Source organism: Leptosomus discolor, chromosome 19 (assembly GCF_034619465.1).
Source record: "Leptosomus discolor isolate bLepDis1 chromosome 19, bLepDis1.hap2, whole genome shotgun sequence".
NCBI classification, from domain to species: Eukaryota; Metazoa; Chordata; class Aves; order Leptosomiformes; family Leptosomidae; genus Leptosomus; species Leptosomus discolor.
Window position 1 is genome coordinate 8,007,133 of NC_141409.1, and position 18,975 is coordinate 8,026,107.

The 18,975-nt window shown below is 48.2% G+C and overlaps 1 protein-coding gene across 1 annotated transcript; it reads left to right on the forward strand.

Annotated features, from left to right (window-relative positions):
- The first annotated feature begins 2,039 nt into the window (after positions 1-2,039).
- Positions 2,040-14,562, forward strand: MIGA2 (mitoguardin 2). Its single transcript, XM_009958606.2, has 15 exons — positions 2,040-2,135; positions 2,758-2,968; positions 3,912-4,024; positions 6,357-6,474; positions 6,979-7,118; positions 8,611-8,728; positions 8,915-9,015; positions 9,500-9,615; positions 10,049-10,121; positions 10,779-10,865; positions 11,493-11,591; positions 11,807-11,941; positions 12,616-12,669; positions 13,638-13,754; positions 14,362-14,562. The coding sequence occupies exons 1-15, from the start codon at positions 2,040-2,042 to the stop codon at positions 14,560-14,562; spliced, it is 1,779 nt and encodes a 592-aa protein (XP_009956908.2).
- The last annotated feature ends 4,413 nt before the right edge of the window (positions 14,563-18,975 follow it).

Below are 18,975 nucleotides of genomic sequence, written 5' to 3' on the forward strand. Positions count from 1 at the left end.
TTAACGGCAGGCTACGGGGGGGTCTGGCCTCCCCCGGGGGAGCGCCTCAGGCGGCGGGGGATCGGGCGGAGGGCGCGGCCCCTTTAAGCACGGCCGCCGCGGCGGGGAGACCTGTCAGCCGCCGCCGAATGGGCGCTCGCACCGCCCCCCCGCCCCTTCCCCTCACGGCTCAGCCGCACTCGCCGCCGCATCCTCCAGCCGGGCCCGGGGAAGCGCTCCGATTGGTGCGCCGGCAGGCAGCTCGCCGCTCTGATTGGTTGGAGGGACGTCGGGAGGAGGTATTTCGCACCGCGGTGTGGGCCCCGCCCCCGCTCAGGGTAGGCTGCGGCGCGGGGGAAGGAGACGCTGCCCTTCTGCGGCCATGGCGCGCGCCGGGGGGAGAGGGTGCCGAGCGGGGCCGCGCGCCCCCCCGCCACGGTGAGTGGTGCCGCCCGCGCTCGGTCTCGGGGGCCGGGCCTGGCGGGCCGCACCATCGCTGGGAGGGGGGCGGGGGGAGTCGGAGACCCTCGAGTGGAACCAGGCCCGGGGGTGGGGGGACGCACCGGGGTGCAGAGAGTATGGGACACCCCCCTAGGATGCACGGGTGCGAGGGGTACGGGAGGTTTGGGGATGCCTGGGGTGCAGGTGGTGCTCCGGGATGCAGGAGTGCAAGGGCCCCGGGGGATGCCCTAGGGGTGCGAGGGGCCTGAGGGCGCAGGGGCATGGGGGGGGGTGCAGGGGGTGTGGGGACGCCTTAGGGGGCGCAGAGGGCCGGGAGCCCCGTTTGCGAGGCCGCAGCTTGCTGCAGTGCTGTAAAGGGGTGGCCCGTGGGGACCTCCCAGCCTGCGGCCTGCCCGGCCGGTGGGTTGAACCCCCCCCGCGGCCTGGGGTGCCCGCACGGCTTCGCCCCGAGAGTCCGCGGCAGGCAGGGCTGTGGCGCGGCGCCCTGGGTGGAGGGATTTCAGTGGTGCCTTGCTGTGGCTACTCCCCAGCCAAGGGTGGTAACCCCCAGGCTGTTCTCTGTGCCCAAAATTTCTTGCACTTTGCTCTCCTCATCTCTGCTCTGGCCAAAACGTTGCGTTTAACCTTGTGGGGAGAGCCCGTCACCCGTGTCGGGTCCGTGCGGGCTGCAGCCACCTTGAGACCATTTCCAGCCGTGGCTCCCAGATGGGGTTACACCAGTCCACGGGCCGTGGGGTCAGGCAGGAATGGGGCGTTGTTGCACAGCTTTAACACCCGGGGTGGGTTTAGCTCGTCAGTGTGGGGAGATGCCAGAGCTCGGTGTGGCTGCGGTGAAGGCCACTCACTGCAAAGGCTGGCCTGGCAGAGAGCAGGGCCAAAGGGTTTATAGCTTTGTGATGTTTGAATGACCACCACCCTGCATTTCAGTATGTTCTTTGTAGCTCTGTCCTTGACGTGAAGCATGTCCATCCTCCCCAGCTCCCAGTACAGGCATCAAAGCTTTGAGTAAACTCAAGCAGCATTGAAACCTGGGCAAACACCTTTTGACTGGTGGCTTGTGAGCAGGTCTTTGAGGGACAGAAAACTCCGTGAAAGCAGAGTTTTGACAGTGAAAGTGTACATATAGTTATTTGTAATTATTATTTTTTATTATGTGGGGGCTGCAAACAAGGTCCTGCCAACCATGTGCAGCCAATTCTGGTGCATGTAGAAATCTCTGGCAGCTATTGAGTCCAAGGATGCTGGTGCTGTAAAGCAATTTTGGAATCTGCCCCTGTGGCTGATAGGACAAGCCAAAAAATTGCTTCTGTTGGTGAGAAGATGCTTTAGATCTTCTGCTTGGCTCTAGCGGCGTTGCTACTCCAGGTGACCTGGCATGTGGTTTGTAAAGTGCAGTACAAGGAGGTCATGTGTTCCCTTCACTCAACAAGATTTTTCTCGTCTTCCTGCAGGAGGAGGATTGCTGGATGAAGGCCAACCCCAGGACTCTAGACCAGATGTCAGAGAAAAGTTGGATTTCTTTGTGAGCAGCTCACGCAGCATCCGCAAGTGCCCTTCCCCTTTGTGGCTCCTGGAGGTGCTGAGATCCTCGTGCAGACATGGCATTTAGAAGGACAGAGGGAATGTCCATCATCCAGGCCTTGGCAATGACCGTGGCAGAGATCCCCGTGTTTGTTTACACGACGTTTGGGCAGGTACAACAAGCAGGAAAGGCTTTTCTGTCGCATTCCTTGAGTTTTCTGTTTGGGGCTTGTCTGTGTTAGTTGTGAGGGACAGAGGCTTGACAGGGTGATGCTGGGGGACCTGGGCAGTTTGAGGGTTTGTAAGAATTGCACGGAGAGTTTGGGGTGGTGGGAGATAGCTGCTCAGTGTGGGCTTGGAGATGGAAGAGAAGGGCTTCCCACCTCCCTCCCTGGGAGAATGACCAAGTTCAACCTTTCTCTTCATCAAAGGCACTAAGAAAAGTGAGTAATGTTTCCTGCTTGTAGTAACGCTACACTTGGGGCAATAAAGCTCAGCTACATACCACAGTTTCAAAGCTGAATTTGCGTAACCCCGATTGCATCTGTTACAGGCTGTGTGCAAATTTTGCAGTGTGTTTTGGTAATGAGAATTGAGACCAAGTTCTCCAGATTCTGTCAGAATGATGCTCCACAGTTTCTCTGCTGCTAAGTCTTAGTTGTGTAGCAGGGGCTGTGTTTTGTGGGTGGGAGGGGGAAAGCCAAGGTGTCTTGTGTTTAAGACTGCTTTAAAAAACCAAAAGGGTGGTGGAATTGGTTTTTCATTGTTCCTCTTTCATATCTTTTGTGTTTAAAGTCTGTCTTCTCTCAGCTGCGGCTCTCTCCAGGCCTGCGTAAGGTGCTGTTTGCTACAGCTCTCGGGACAGTTGCGTTGGCTCTTGCGGCTCATCAGCTGAAGCGTCGTCGTCGTCGAAAGAAGCAGATCGCTCCAGAGAAGTGCGGCTTTAAGCCTGGAGGGATCACAGTGCCCATCTTGCCAACCAGAAGGGTCTCCTCTGTGAAGAAAGGTTGGCCTTGCAGAAAGGGAATCTCCAAAAGCCCTTTGTGAGGGAGCAAAGAGGGCGCACAGGGAGCGATGGGAAGTTCCTGACAGCTAGGGGGGAGAGGAAAGCAGAGCCATTTGTGTAGTGCATCGATGCAGAATGAAATGAGAAGCCTGAAGCACAGTGCCATGAACACAGGGTTAGCAGAGGAAGCAGGGAGACCCTGAGCTCGAAGCCTTTGTGAGAAAAAAGCGACACTGAGGTTTTCGCCAAGGTTTGCAGTTCCCACCCCCCTTCCTATAGAAAGACTGTGGACCTGTTAGGCCGTGCTTCCCCCGATAATAATGACCTGGGGCACGTGGTGACCTGGTTGCATATCGATCTTGGTGATGCCAATATGATGCCTGACCTAGGGGTCCCGTGTGCAGCCGTGTCTGAAGTTGGGTGGCAGAGGGGAGGGTGGCCTGGGCCAGGCTGGGGAGTCAGGAGTGTCCTTCCAGCTCTGCGGGGCTCCTGGACCTTGGGCGGCTTCTTCACCTGATTGAATTGATTTTTGGGGTAGGACTGACCCAGGCCTTCAGCAAAGCGCTTTAGGGATTAAGTATTTGTTTTGTGAAACGTATGAAAATCTTCAAGCATTTTTAATAATAGCCAAGGGAGTGACATCTGTGCTCTGCCTGGCCTGAGGGAAGCTGGAGGAGTTTCTTGATGCTTTCCACTTGCCTCCTGCCATCCATAAGCAGTAAATACATACTCATTCCTCAGCCTCAGATCCCCACTGGTACCAGCTTTCTTGGTATCTCGGAGCAAAACAAAGCACGCAGGAGATCTGCGACTCGTTTCTAGGTATTGGATTCTGCTTTGCCTATTTGCAGTCACAGTTGACAGGACAAAGTTCCCTTCCCTGTTCACAGCTGCAGTGAACTGGGCCTAAAATCCTGTTTTTGTGTGACCTTCTCAACTGCAGGATACTCCAGCAAGAGAGTCCAGAGTCCTGGCAGCAAAAGCAATGACACACTCAGTGGGATTTCCTCCATCGAGCCCAGCAAACATTCCAGTTCTTCCCACAGCCTCACCTCGGTAAGGACCTTCTCATCTGGGCTGGGGGAAGTGAGCGCGCCTACCTGTAACAAGATCACCAAGTCCTTGGGCTTGTGCTGGCCAGCAGACGATGCCAAAGCTTTTGGAGCAGAACAGGTTACAGTGTAATTGTAGGGTGGGTTCTGATATTAACCTCGCAAGGACTGTCTGGGGTTGTCTGCGTGAAATCAGAGCAGCATTTTCCTCAAGAGCCTCAGGGTACATCCCACTTCATTGGCCAACGAGGGGCTGCAGGAGGAGTTTGTGTGTGGGACATGGCTGTGATTCCTCTGGGCTCTTTGCGACCCCCTCAGGGAGCAAAGCTGGGTTGTCGCTGGGTCTCTCAGCAACGAGGATCTTACTTGCTTCCCTCTGTGCTGGGGGTTTGGGTGGCCCAGCAGCCCCTGTGCCAGCACAGCCCTCCTGTGCTGAGGCTGCTCACAGGTTGCTTGGTTGTTAAAACCAAGTTAACTACCAAAATCTAGTAACTCTGGGAAACAGTGCAGGCTGAGAACACAGCCTAGTCATTCTACCTCCCCCAAAGCCATCAGCAGCCTATAAATACAGGTAATTCAGGCTTAACCAGGCAGGAGGAGCCATCACTGCTTACATCCACCTCTTGTGAGACCAAACACAGGAGTGCTGGTGAGTGTTTGTGGCTTCAAGACGTGTTTTACATCCCATTGCTCAAAGCTTTGCGTGCTGCTATTGGAGCTCTGTGCACTGCGACTTGCTGCGAAACACCTCCTCGGCATCACCCACCCGGGCTCGGTGGCTGCTTAGCAGTGCTGGGGCAAGAAGAGGGAAAAATCATCCCTTTGAAGGGAGCTGTTGGCTACCAACACCCTGCAGTGTTTGCAGGCATTGCTGTATTTTAGCTTGCCCTGTACGGTTAAAGCACCAGAAAGTTGTCAAAAATCTGTGCTGGCCAAAGCGTGTCTCCAGCAGGCGGCAGTGGTGGCACAGCGCTGGGCGTGCAGCCCTGCACCCGTATTCCCCTGGCGTAACTGGGATATGATGGGACGTGTCAGTGAGGACCAAGCTGTGTCCAGCTCTGGCCTCCCTCCCCCTGCAGGGACTCTCACGTCCATTTAAATCCCCCGTGGCTTCTCCCCACAGATGCCGTCCTGGTTTTGTATCCCCTGGTTTTGTATCGCTGAAGTCTGTTTCTCTTCAGATAAAAAACTATCAAAATTCCTTTTTCCACTGCTGGTGCATGGGTGGGGATATCCACACGGAGAGGGATCTGTTCCTGTACACCCTTCATTGTGTGGGAGCTGAGCATCTGTGATGCTGTCCTCATTGCTTTCGTGTTACTTGATAGAAAACCAGCTCATCCTTTGCACAGCTGCCTGCGCTCTCGTCCGCTTCCTGGGGCTCTTCTTTGCTATCTAGTAAATAAGTCAGCAGCAGTGAACTGATGATTTGATTTTCTGGATCTCAAGGTGATTTATTAACACTCCACAGAGATTGATCAGTGGAGGCAGGGCAAGAATCCATCTGTCAGATGATTATTGTAGCTTTTTTTCTAGTATCAGGCTCACATTTGGACATCTTTCTCTAAGCCATATGAAAACACTGGCTGATGATAGTGTTTGAATGCGGCACTTTATTGGGTCAGACTTTAAAAGACATTTATGTGCTAGTCTGAAATTGGAGAAAGCTGACAGCTTGCTGTGTGGATCTTAGTGCTCAGCCCTCCCAGGACAAGGTTTGATTACAAAGAGAAGAGCGAGGATCCCCCTGGCCAAAGTTCTCAGCTGTATTTTTGCTGGTAATCTGTTCCTTTGCTTGGACTGTGGTCCCCTCTCTCCCACTTCTGTGTGTTTTGTACGGACAGCTGGGGCTGACATGAACTTTCTATCCAAATCCTTAATGCCTGTGTCGTGATTGCTTTGGAGCTTTCTTGGGCTGTCTCTTCCATCAGTGCTTTCCTGCTAGTGCTCACCGTTGTACAGCTTGCTGTTTCCTGATGAAACTCCAGTGTAAATCCATTGGGAAGGTATCTCCAACACAAGTTTCTGTGCTTTTGAAGACTCTGCTGTGGTGCTGGGTGGAGAAGGGGAGGACTTCTCACCTTGCCTCCCCTCTCAGCACCGTGTGGCTCTTGGCAGTTGACAGTGTAGTGTGAACCCGAGCAGGAGGGGGCCGCTAACCCTTGACACCTTCCCCTTCCCAGGCAAGGGAGTACCGATATGGGGAAGCACAACGGCAAACATGGGGCAGGGAAATGGCTTATTGCTGAAATTTAACTGATGGTGGTGGTGTTTGTGTGGTCTTAACACTGAGAGAATTCCAAAGGCATTTGCTGCTCTCTGCTCCCTTCCTGCAGATGGTAGCAGTCAACTCTTCAAGTCCAACACCAGCATCAGCAGTGATGTGGGAGGCCCAGGCAATGGGAGACGCCGGAGCCATTGGTGATTCCAGTGCTGAAAGTCTCTACATTCAAGGTAAACAAGCACAAGGGTGACATCGCCCTGGGGGGTTATTTATCACCGTGAGAGCAAAAAGAGGGTGTAAGTTGACATAGAGCATCAACAGCTCAATGCAGAGCTCTAATAGGAAGCTCTCTCCCATTCTCAACTTAAATTCAGTCACTTGTTGGTTATAAAAATCCCCTCTTCTCCTAAAGAAACATTTCTCTGTTTTCTCAGTGAATAATTTACTTACAAAATACTGGTTTTTGAGCCACAGGCTCACTGTGTGCAGAGAACAGTATCTTGGAAGTAACATGGCTGCCATTTTAACCAGTTTGGGGATGTTCTCCTTAACTTCTAATCCAAATTAAACTGTATCTAAAAGAGAAAGAAATAGAATACATTTATTCTTTCTTATTAGTTGGGGAGAGGCTTCCCTCTTCGCTAGATTGTCTGAGTGAGCAAAGATTCATGCTGTGTTGCTTTGTTCCTAAGTGGCCTGGGACTCTCACAGCTCGTGTTTGGTTGCGTTTCCAGGCATGGAGCTGTTTGAGGAGGCCCTGCAGAAGTGGGAGCAGGCACTGACCATCAGGCAGAGGGACAGTGCTAGTACCAGCACTCCCGTGCCCTGGGACAGCAAGAAACAACAAGAGAGCCTGGCTGAGAACATCCCAGAGGTAGGTCCCCACTTTTCCCTTGTGTTTGCCAGCTGGGAAACATGCTGAAATACCAGCCTGGGTGCTGGAAGCAGTAATTAGGAGGTTAAAAGACGAGCAAATTAAGGGCAGAGTTGGGCCAGACTCTGTTTAAGAGCTGTCTATACCTGCAACTTCCTTATGCAATGTGAGTGGGTGTCTTTAATTTCTTTTTCTTTTTAATAAGTCTCGCCTCCTCATTCCCCAGCTTTTCTACCCACCTTCCAGCATCATGTCAGTCACTGTCAAGCAAGTCCTCCAGCAGCAGAGGCTGCGGTAGGAAACAGCTGTAACAAATACAGCACAGGAGAGAAGGAAATAGCTTTTTGCCTGGCAGTGTTGTGTCTGTAATTTTTTAGTACACTTGAAAGTGGAGATCTTGGTGGTCACTGTCACTTCCGAGGAAGCTGAGTGGGGAAGGAGAGGGCAGCTGCCTGTGTGTGTTAATGAGTAAAGCAAAGTGGTAACTCGGTAGGAGCTAAGTATGCCAGGGAGGTGTGTAACTCATTCTGCCTATAGCTACAGAAACAAGAATTTGAGGACAATGCCTTGTTGTCTTGGACTTGAAGAGTGTGCAGGGAAGACCTCTGATAAGAGCAGATCCAAACTAGAAAGGCTCAGTGACAATCACAAAGCTAAAAGAGAGCAGCTGTAGCTCAGGACTGTGAAAGGAGCAAACCTCCCAACTCTGCAGGAGTTTGCGCTGCCAAAAGGTGTTCCCAGCCTCTTCCAAACAGGGCCTGGTGTAGTAAGTATGTGGGATATTTGTCGTTTGTGGTGGACAGCATTTATCCAAGTCAAATCTGGATTCTCTTGTCTCTCCTTGAAGAGTCCTGCAGTATTTCTAAAACTGACTTAAATCAGTTAATTCATTATCAAAATAGATTTCACACTTCTTGTTAATGTTTCTGTCTTCTGGGGGAGATACTCCTGCAGACACAGGAGCATGAAGGCAAGATGCTGTGCAAGTCTTATTTCCCCCGCCCCCCTTTTTTTTCTATCCTCCTGTGCTGCTTACATCAAACTTTGCTTATGCTCGACACCTTAATCCAAGGACTCTGTTTTCCAGTTCTGGATAGTCTGTTATATTCAACACAGGTTTTCTGATGTGATTCTCTTTTGAAATTATGCTAAAGTCACAAGTCAGGAGAACTAAGTGATCTGTAACTCATTAAAATACCTGTTTTTCTGGATGGCAGATTAAAGTTCTTAAGTTCTTTCTTCCTTTTTTAATAGGAAAAGAAAATTGTGAAGCTAAAAAGCCAGTGGGTTTGAGTAGGCTGTGTAGAAGCTTCCCTCCCCTTGTGTTATTAGCTGCATTGTGGGATTAATGAGTTCTCTCTTTTTTTTTTTTTTAATCATTTAATCTGCAAACTGTAAATCCCATTTTACTGAAAATTTCCTTCCATATTTGTGCTGTCAATCTGTGTCTGCCCAGCTGGCTAACTAAGGGTGGCATTTATGTATGTTCAAGGAGGAGTCCCAGAAAAGGGAGTTTGCCGAGAAGCTGGAGTCTCTCTTGCACCGAGCCTACCACCTCCAGGAAGAGTTTGGGTCTTCGCTTCCGTCGGACAGCATGCTGCTGGATCTGGGTATGGGAGCTGCGTTAGAAATGCATTAAAATGCCAGTTTTCTGTCTGGTTTTATGGTGTTTCTGTAAGCTAAGCAATGAAGTAGTGACCAAGTGTGGTTTGTGGAGGTGTGGGGAGGGAGCACAGGAGCTAAGGGGAATGGTAGTCCATGAACTCCAACACATGCAGCTTCTTCCTCCCCTCCAGAGAAGACTTTAATGCTTCCGTTGACGGATGGGTCATTGCGACTTCGGACGGATGATGAAGACAGCTCAATTTCTGAGGACTCCTTCTTCTCTGCAGCAGAGGTGACTTAAGTTTCAGCTGTGTGTCACAATCCAGCTGCTTGGAGGGGAGCCACAAAGGCAGTGAAGCCAAACACATCTTGGTAGAGGAAGATGATAAAACATGGAGCAGCAGCCCCAAGCTGGGAGGTTCATGACGGGTGTTAGGAAAAGCATTTTAATTAGGGGCATGGTGCAGCCCTTTCCAACCAGCATTTCCGTGTCATCTTCCTGTCTACTGTAGAAAACATTCCATAACAGCTAGGAAAGTACTGTAAATCTACTGTAATGTGGCTTGGTTGTGTAAATTTTAGGGGAAATTGAGCTGTGTCAGAGCTGAGACAGCTTTGAAACTGCTGGGAAAAGAAATATCTTTGCATGAAATAATTGGCACTGCAGAAGTTTGCTAGCTGAGGAAGGCACATCTTGCTTGTGTGCAGTCTCTGAGTATTTGCAAATATTGAATGAGATCATTTTGTTCTTCCCATGTCTCTTGCCACCTCTACAGCTCTTTGACTCTCTCCACTTTGAGGAAATACCATTCCACCTCTCTAAGCCAGTGGCAGCCTATGAAGAAGCTCTGCAGTTAGTGAAAGAAGGGAAAGTTGCGTGTCGGACGCTAAGGTGAAGTGCCAGCTGGAGTTGTGGGTCCTTGTGTCGAGGCTCCTTTGAGCAGTGTGGACACGTTGTTTGCCTTTGAGCAGCCCTGTAACCAGAATAGCTCTTTGGGGACGGAAGCTCTTTGCATCCTTCCTGTTGGTTTGGGCTTCCCAGGGAACTAGCCCCGGATTTTAGGACACATGTTAAGAAAGGGTAATTGTCCCAGGAAATTAGAAATGTGCCTGTTCTGTGTGCCTGGCTGGCACAGTCCTGTGCTGTAGCAGCCTTTGCAGGGGTGCTGTAGTCCCCCAGGTTGCTCTGCAAAGGGAGTGCAGTTGTTACTCTCTCCTGGGCACAGACTGGGAATGTATTTATTTTTTTTTAGGTGAGCATAGTTCTTAGGAACACAGATATCAGGAGTGCTGAAACTTATGCAGTCCTTCCCCTTTCCCTCTAGGACAGAGCTCCTTGGCTGCTACAGCGACCAGGATTTCCTCGCAAAGCTGCATTGTGTCCGGCAGGCCTTCCAGGTGAGAAGGGCTTGAGGGTCCTGGGTTCCTGTGGCACGTTGCTGCCAGCAGCACCTTCTCCTCCACCAGCACAAGGACGAAGTCTTTGCCTCTCTAGAGCAAGTAAAACCAGCAGCAGCCCAAGCTCCCCTTGCTTAACTCTGTAATCCCATCCTGATGGGTTTGATTTGGAGAGGGAGAGGATCCCTTGGTCCCCATGCCCAGTTTCAGCGGTGGTTGCATGGCCACTGATGCTGGTTTAGTTCTGGGAAGTTAAAAGTTTGGGAATTTCAGAGCTGCCCAGAAGCTGGTACTCCTACTTAAGAGCTTTTCACTGGGCTGGAGTCAAACCTCTGAGGTGGGGGAGCAAGGTTTCCTTCTCCTTACCCCAATCCTCTTCCTGGCAATGTATGTCTAGAGCCTGAACAGCAGCTTTTGTGCCCTGGCCCCACTGCCACCCTGCGGGTCCTGTGTGTCCCTTCTTGCTACTGCCAGTCTTTCAGCCTAATTTTAAACTTGCTTCCTGGAGAGAGCAGTTTTGTTTTCTAAACTCCATCTTACTAGAGGTTAATGATACAGCATTGCACTGCTTTGTGTCTTGTCCTTTTTTTTTTCCCCCAACTCAGAATCCATGTGGGTGTAGGTGTGCACAAGAGATTCCTTGTGTTCCCTTTGCAGGAGCTGCTGGAGGATGAAAGCAATCAACTGTTTTTTGGGGAGGTTGGGAAGCAAATGGTGATAGGACTGATGACAAAAGCTGAAAAGGTAGGAAGTTTGTGTAACAACTAAGCTGTGCCTTGAGCACAGGGACACTTGTTCCTCCATCCAAACCCAGAGTTTGTCCAGTATGTTGGAAGAAGAACATTTCATCTGTATGCTGATGACTGCTGTGAAAATAACATGCTTGTGCTTTTTAGTCTTGTTCAACCAAATTTGCTTGAAAGATCCTCTCTGTACATCTCCTGTCCACAGTTTACTGGGCCTCACTGGAGTGAACAGAGGGTACAGGCTGCACATCAGCAATGGCATCATCTCAAGGAATATAGGAAAGGGAAAAGATAATTGGACCTTTGCGTCAGTGACTGGCTTAGGCACTGGTCATCCCCTAAACAGGGAGATGGTCACTTGCACAGCATTAGTCCCCTAGCAGCTCAGTTTGCATGCAGATGTCTCTAGCTACTTCCTTGAAGAAAGTGGAGCAACGCAGGTGCAGCCTGGGACCATCCGTGCCTCCCAGAAATAAATTCTCTTTCTGCACAAAGTGTGTTTTGGCCAAAAACTTCACCCAGTCACATGCATTGCTGTTAGCTCAAAATAGAGTAGTCAAACGTTGGTGAAATGGGCCCTCAGCTGTTGTGCCTTCTGAAGTGTTCTATTTCTCTGCTCTCCCAGAATCCCAAAGCTTTTCTGGAAAGCTACGAGGAGATGCTGCATTATGCGCTGAGGCAAGAGACCTGGCCGACCACTCAGCAGGAGCTGGAGGGAAGAGGGGTTGGTAAAGACATTATCTCTATGAAGTTGCAGAGGAGTTGGAAGATAATGGATATGTAGGAACAGCCCAGGAGTGAAAGAACCGCTGCTGAAATATGATTGTTGTGTACTTCAGCTTGTTACATTTTGTTGCTTCAAACCAAAAGAGTAAAGTCAGTATCTTCTTATTTTTTTTTAAGCCTGTTCCCTTTACAGACTGTTCTACTTTCTGACAGGTGGTGTGCATGAGTTTCTTTGATATTGTGCTGGATTTCATCCTCATGGATGCTTTTGAGGATCTGGAGAACCCACCCTCCTCCGTGCTGGCTGTGCTGCGCAACCGCTGGCTCTCCGACAGCTTCAAGGAGACGGTGCGTTACCTGGGGAGTCCTTGTGCTGAGCCAAGGCTGTGAAAGAGTATAACCTCGGCTGTCCTGGCTGAGCTGAATTTTCTCTTTAGAAATACCATGCTTTCCTGAAGCTCTAAACAGTCTTATGGTACATGTAAATTGTTTACAGGAAAGCTTTCCTTACTTTGAAAGCATCTGGTTGGCTCCAGTAGACTCGTTTCTCTGGTGGCCTTTATCATATTTTCATGAATGAGAATAAGAGCTCAAAATGTTGGGAAAACCACGTGTGTGTGTGTGTGTTTGCACCTGGCCATTCATTCTGGTGGTACCTCAGCAGACACTGAGGCTCACAGAGCAGCGCTTTCCTCCAGTCCTGGTCCCCAGCTGCGTGTTTATGACTGATTAGTCTCATAGCCTGAGAAGGTGGTTGGGAGGCACCCTTTAACAGCTGTCTGCGTACAGTCTGCGTCTTGGGGTGTTTGGCAACTACATCAGATCATATTAGCGATCTTCAAAAGCGCTTTGGCTTTTCTGGACTGGATCTGGAGTGGCCAAATCTGCTTCCAGTTCATTGTCACTAATTGTAGCGTTGTTGGCATAAAAGGGCCACTGCTTCGATATTTTGATGGCAACATGTTGGTAGACTTTTTAAAAAAAATAATCCCAGTAACTGATGGTCTCTCTGTTAATCGTAGGCTCTAGCAACTGCCTGCTGGTCAGTTCTGAAAGCAAAAAGGAGGCTTTTGATGGTAAGCAAAATTAATTAAAAGGGAAAGAATCTAATGTATTTGAAGTTGAAAAGATAACACCTAGATCTTGACGAAATACGAAATCTAAGTGGTATAAGACTGAACTGAATTGCATCCCTTTTGATGCTTTAGAGCACTGGGGTCCTGCCACCATTGCTCCAGTGCTGGGCCAGTATTTTACTGAATCAGTCTGAGTTTATTCTCCCTTTTTCTTAATGTGAGGATGCAAAAGACAACATTGCCTGTCTGGTATTCCCCCTCCCTGCTCACAGTACCGTAGGAATGGTCACAGACACCAGGCAACATGGGGCTGCTCCTGAATTGTAGTTTCCCTGCTGGCAGCACAGTGAGTGGTTCATGTGCTTCTCTGTTTCCCAGCGCTGATTGCTGGCGAGCTGTTGCTTGATGCGTTTCCCTTAAATCTGCGGCTTTCTAAAGTGTCGCAGCAGATGAGTTCATGAACCTGGGGAACAGGAAGCCGCAGCTTCACCATCCCAGTTCTGCCATAGGGTCTGTGGCTTCTGGCAAGTTTTCAACCCTTATCCCACAACCAGCTGGTATGACTGGGTTTGCCTCATGAGGTGGCGCAAAGAGAAATGCGGGTGTTGGAAGCTGTATTGGTGCTGTCATGCAGTAGCTCTGTCTTGGATATTTGCATGCCCTTTCCTGGCTTGGTCCAGAGATTATTAATAGAGTCTTTATAGACTGCCTGATGGTTGCCTTTCACTTTCTTCTATTTATTTTCCTCCTGAAACAGTAGTTTAGAAACATGAAGATAGAAAGCTCTAGTCATCCTTCAAGGGACCTGAAAGATAAATGTAATTCTGCAGGAAGAGATGTTCTTAAGTAACTCTTAACTTCAGTTACTGAAGCATAGTGCTTTCTGGCAGGGAATTTGGTAGCTGATATGGAATAAGCTGCTAATTCTGAGAACCAAGACCAACCAATTTTTCCCTTCGCTGTGGCAGGTACCAGATGGCTTTATCTCTCATTTCTACTCCGTATCGGAGCATGTCAGTCCTGTTCTAGCCTTTGGTTTTCTGGGGCCTAAGCAGCAGCTATCTGAAGTCTGCAGCTTCTTCAAGGTAAGGTGGCTTTTCTGTACCTAATCTGTGTGGTAGTCCTGCTGTCCTCTGTCTTAAAGCTGCAGATGTGTGCTTTTGGTGACTGACGTGGCATTAAGAAACTTGGCTCTGTACAAAAACCTTCTAAAAATCCCTGGGTTTTGAGATGCAGATTGCTGAGACTTGCCAGCACAATTTACCATAGCTGACAGCAAAAATGTGTGATGAGATCAATTTATACTATCAGTATTGGAAAAGATTACAGTGCATATGCTGAAAGAGTATCTCGACTAAGAGTACATGGGATCCTACAAGTTATGTATTTAAGCTTAAAGCTCAAATCCTCTTATTCTTGTAGATGGTATTATGAGAGTCTGTTGCATTCATTAAATGTTTGCATGGATATTGCCATGGACATCAACAATGCTTTCCTCAGCCCTGCTCTCCTGTTTCAGAGGCATGAGGGGATCTAGCCACAAAAGTAAAAGCCAGCCTGAATCAGATCTTTGCTTGGATGGCAGACATGCAAAGCTCCTTATGGGGTTCTCTGCTTGCTGCAGTCCAGGCAGCTGGTATGGGCAGGTGAGAGGAGGTCTCCTTACTGTAAACCTTCCTTTTGTCTTTGCAGCACCAGATAGTACAATATCTGAAGGACATGTTTGATTTGGACAACGTGAGATACACAACAGTGCAGTTGTTGGCAGAAGACATTTTGCAGCTGTCGCGGCGGCGCAGTGAGATCCTCTTGGGATATCTGGGCACCGAGACTTCCCCTGAGATGAACGGCATGCTTCCTGGTGAAAATGAGCCACTGAAGGAGCTCATCTGATGTCAGTCAGGGGAGGAGAACAGTTTTCTACAAGGACCTTTTTCCACCCAGAGATGGATGAAACTGCCTGCAATGTGCAGTGGTGGCAGCAAGACTATCTCAACACACAGCAACCTGGTGGGACCTTCTGCTTTTTGTAGCCAGTAGTGTTTGCTGGGATGGATCCAGGACCACTTGCCAGCTTATGGTTTGAATTTCTTCTTTGTTTCACCTCCCTGTTCTTTTTATTGTTATTATTTTTAATGTGTCATATAAGCCACGAACTGCCTGGGCCCAGATTTTTGCCTGATTCTCTTGAATAGGGCACTACACGTACCTGTTTTGCCTGTGCATTTTCTGGGAGATAACCCCTGACGTTTACGATTGTGTGTGGGAGCAGGAACATCATTGGTAAATTCTCCACTTGACCCTTAGCTTCTTAAGGAGGCTTTGTTTGCTTTGGGATTTTTATTATCGTTCTTCTCTGCTGTGTTTCTACAGACATTACTGCTGATTTTTACCTTACGTGTTTTAACACATGCAATGTGACAAGCAAAGATTTCTTTCCCGGGGAGGAAGAAATACTTCTGCAAAGCACTGAAGTAAAATGCAGACTTTTGTAACCAGTCTGAAGCTCTAAGGAAGTTGGTCTGTTCCCTCTGTGTTGCTGCTGTTTGCAGGCCAGATGACAGGCTCTGTGCCGTGGTCATCCTCACTTAGGAGATTGCTGAGGCCTATGTTTGCCCCTAAGGCAAGCTAGCCTGAGGAGGGGGTGGATTTGCACCCTGCCTGTGCATGCACAAAGTCTTTAACATCCATCAAAGTGCCTTGCTGTATTTCAGAATGAGCCAGCAGCAGTTTTCACTGGGTAGGTGTGGGGTGTACACAAGCAGAGAACCGGTATAGCATGGTGCCTATTCCATTACACACAAGGTAGTAAGAGATGTAGATATTGGATGTGATGTACCAAAGGGACGATGTGTGCAGATAGCTGGAGAGCTGGGATCAAGCTGCTGGAGGAAAAGACTCTTTATAGTCTGTTCAGTCCTGAGAAACAGCACAGTTTTGGGTATAGATCAAATTCATGTGTATGTATGACCCTATAGTGCTGGGATGGGCTCTTCTCAAATGATGTGCTCCTTACTGCACACCCGGCACCCGAAATCTGGCTGCTTTGGGACATGGGCTGAGTTGGATACTAGCTTAGGGTTGCGGCAGTGGAGAGTGCTGGACTTGAGGCAGTCCTGGCCTTCGTGTGAGGCTTGCTGGGATTTGCTGAGTCCTCTGTGAGGGCAATGCCACAGATGAAGGTTGAGGGTCCAGCCTGTGCTTTCTGCGGTTTCAGTCCACATGCAGCTCCAAGTCCTGGCCTCAGAATGAGGGGAGGTCTTCAGGGAGAAGAAAACGAGGACTTTCACAAAAACATGGGCTTCACTGTTTTTTTCTCCAGACTGATTAGTTATCCCTTGTGCCTGTTCCAGGTAAAAGGCATAAGTCTTATCTAGCCATATTTTTGCAAGGGAAGAAAAATATGTGAGAATCTGGCGTGTTCATGTGAGGGGAAAGTCAGTGCATGGGCTTGCAGAATACAAATGTCTCCTTTCTTCCTCTTCAGATATTTACTGTGGATCCTGCTGGTAAAAGCAGGAAGGAAGTAAGCAGGGAAAAAGTAAACAGGAGGATGTAAAAGGAGGAGATAAATGCTCCCGAGATGCTTGCAAGAGGGTAAGTGCAGAGCACGTAACATCTGTGCTCTGTAAGCACATCAGACTGATGTGGCTTATCCTGAAGACCAGATTAATGCAATAAACAAGACAGGGCTGAGGCAGAAGTGAGGAGCAGCTGACCCAACTGAGGCCGCTTGAAATAAACTGTTATGAGAAGGATTTAAGAGACAGCAATTGAAACTAGGAAAGGTCTCTGAGGTGTCTTGCTGCTGGCAGCATGCGGTGAGAGAAGAAGCAGAGGATGTTGTATTAGTGTAACACACCTGCTATATGTAAACTGTGATTCAGGAGTATGTTATATTCTGAAAGCAAGTTACTTTGCCAAAAAAATGTTTATAGTTCTTTGTGCTCTTGTATGGCTGGTTTAGAAGAGTAACTTCAGCAGCTTTGTGTAGGGGTTAAAAAGATGCTAAAATGTGAAGATTAATGTAATTAAGATGGATTGTAATTCCAAACAATCAATGCTGTTAATTTCTCATTTTTAGAGTTGTTTTATGTGTATTTATTTACTACTTTGAGTGTCTTTTGGCCTCAGTGCTTGGGGCAGCCTGCCTGCTTTGTGTACAGACAAGAACACTGGCTGCTGACTTTGGTCTTTCACGTCCTTATGGGAGAGGATACCGAAACAGGGTCCCCATGAAGCAAACACTAAGGTGCACTGCGGCTTTTTAAGCTAAGATCTTGTAAACTCTTAATCAAATGGAAGAAAGTCGGTTTTATTACAGCTTTATGCTTTTCCTTAGCCCTTATTGCAAATAGGGTATGCTGCTGTCCCGGTGAAGGTAAGGAGGAATCTTCCTCGAGAACATCTGTAGCTTCTTGAACATTGAGTTCTCCCCCTCTGCCCACCCATACTAACTTGCTCCTGCACAAGCCAAGGATGTCTGCTGAGACAAACTGGTTTTCTCTTTACTGGGGAGGATGTTAAACTTCTCTACACGGCCCCAGCCCGGCTATTTCATTGCTGCTCTTTCTCCCTCCCCAGTCCCAGGGTAGCTTGAGAGGAAAGGCAGGAGAAAGGTGCTTGCAGCTTCTGAAGGTACAGTTCAGATCAGTGGGATCAGAGGAGCTGATGCTGTGGAAGAAGCTCTCCCTGACCTGAGGGGTGGTGTGTTCAGCTCCTTTGGATGCAACCCCGAGCAGGGGCTCAGGCTGCTTCCACTGATCCCACCCCGAGCAGCGTTTGGCCCAAATGGCAACCACCTCGTACTCCTCCGTTTTGCAGGGTAAACGGTTATGACGGAACAACTGTCTGCTCTCTGGCTTTGTAAGAGATCACTAGAAAATCCTTCTTTCCCCAGCATATCGTGTTTTAGCAAAGGAAATTCTTCAGTATTAATAGCAGGTGAGATACGTATTCAGGTAGAATCTTTAGAGATAAGATATTTGCCTTTTTTATAATGAACCCTTATTCTCAAGGGGTTAAATCATTCTGGGCTGACACTTGCAAGATTTTAACACTGATGGGGATTTAAAGTGGCTTAGCAGCTATGAAATAAAATCCTTCAGTAGTTTCTGCTGCTTAAACAGGATTTCAAATATGCATGACTTTCAGTTTTTATGTGGAGGTTGTAACAAGCTTCACCAGTGGTTAAAGTACGTACTCAGTACTTTAGCATGTATGTAGAGACTACACCAAATGGCTCTAGAAGGGTCTTTATGATCTTTAAAGCACAAATACATTAATAAAAAAAATAAGGAAGAATCTGCCTTGTTGTATCTACAATACCAGTGTGGCTTTGAAGAGCATGATTTGTGCTGTCTCATACAAGGAGGTAGGAAAGCAGGATTTTATTTACCCCTCTTCAGTAGAACATTCCTCTGCCATATGTGAAACTAATGAATGTAAACTTGTGCCTGTTTTTTTCTTGATTTCCTAAAGGTGTAAAAATCTGTTCTTGTTTTGCTTCTTTTTCTTTGCAGCTATTTTTTTTTTTAAATACCTTTAATCTTAGGATCTGGGCATTACAAGTTAAATAAAACTTTCCTTCATGATTGTGGTTTTTGTTTCTAAATTTCCTGGCAAAACTCGCTAGAAACTCAGTCTTTGGTTTCTGATTTAGGTGACAGTTGCGGTGACACCTCTGGTGCTAGAGTGATGGTATAAAACAAGGCTCTTTCTTCCTAGTGAAAATGCTAAACTTACAGCAAGTAAACTTATGTGTTTTGTTTGCACGGGGTCTTCCTGGTTCTGCTGAAGACAAGTCCTTCCATTAAGCAGGCTATAAAATAAACAAAACAACTTATTGTACTTTGAGCAACGGTTGAAATCTGTGGCATTTCATTTTTCAGATTTTTCTTTTTCTGTGGTGGTTTGATTGTGTTTCGGTGTGGTGTGAGTAGGCTAGCAGCCCTTGATAAAGTGATAACAGAAATCCCAGTAAGGAGCAGAATCTCTTAAACACTGTCCAAGTTCTTGTAGCGTACTTATCAGCCTCCCAAACTATGTGAGAAAGCCAGAGTGAAGACTGCGGGTTGGTATCAGAGATGCCCATCTGCTGAGCAGTGCAGGAAACTCATCTTCTCACCCTTCTGAAGCAATTACAGTATGTGTAAATACTTTCATTTTCAAATGATACAGACGCCAGGTTGAATCAGATAGGCTGTTTGCTTCCACACCGATTACTCTTTCATCCATACACTTAAAAATAAAAAAAATGAGCCTCGGTTAAAGCAAGCCTGTCATGGACTATGATATATGCAAATA

Excerpts from the sequence above, each read along its gene's own strand:
- MIGA2 (XM_009958606.2), top strand. The coding sequence starts at position 2,040 with ATGGCATTTAGAAGGACAGAGGGAATGTCCATCATCCAGGCCTTGGCA. Across the intron at positions 11,942-12,615 it reads CCGACAGCTTCAAGGAGACG|GCTCTAGCAACTGCCTGCTG; the intron begins GTGCGTTACCTG and ends TGTTAATCGTAG. Across the intron at positions 13,755-14,361 it reads AAGTCTGCAGCTTCTTCAAG|CACCAGATAGTACAATATCT; the intron begins GTAAGGTGGCTT and ends TTGTCTTTGCAG.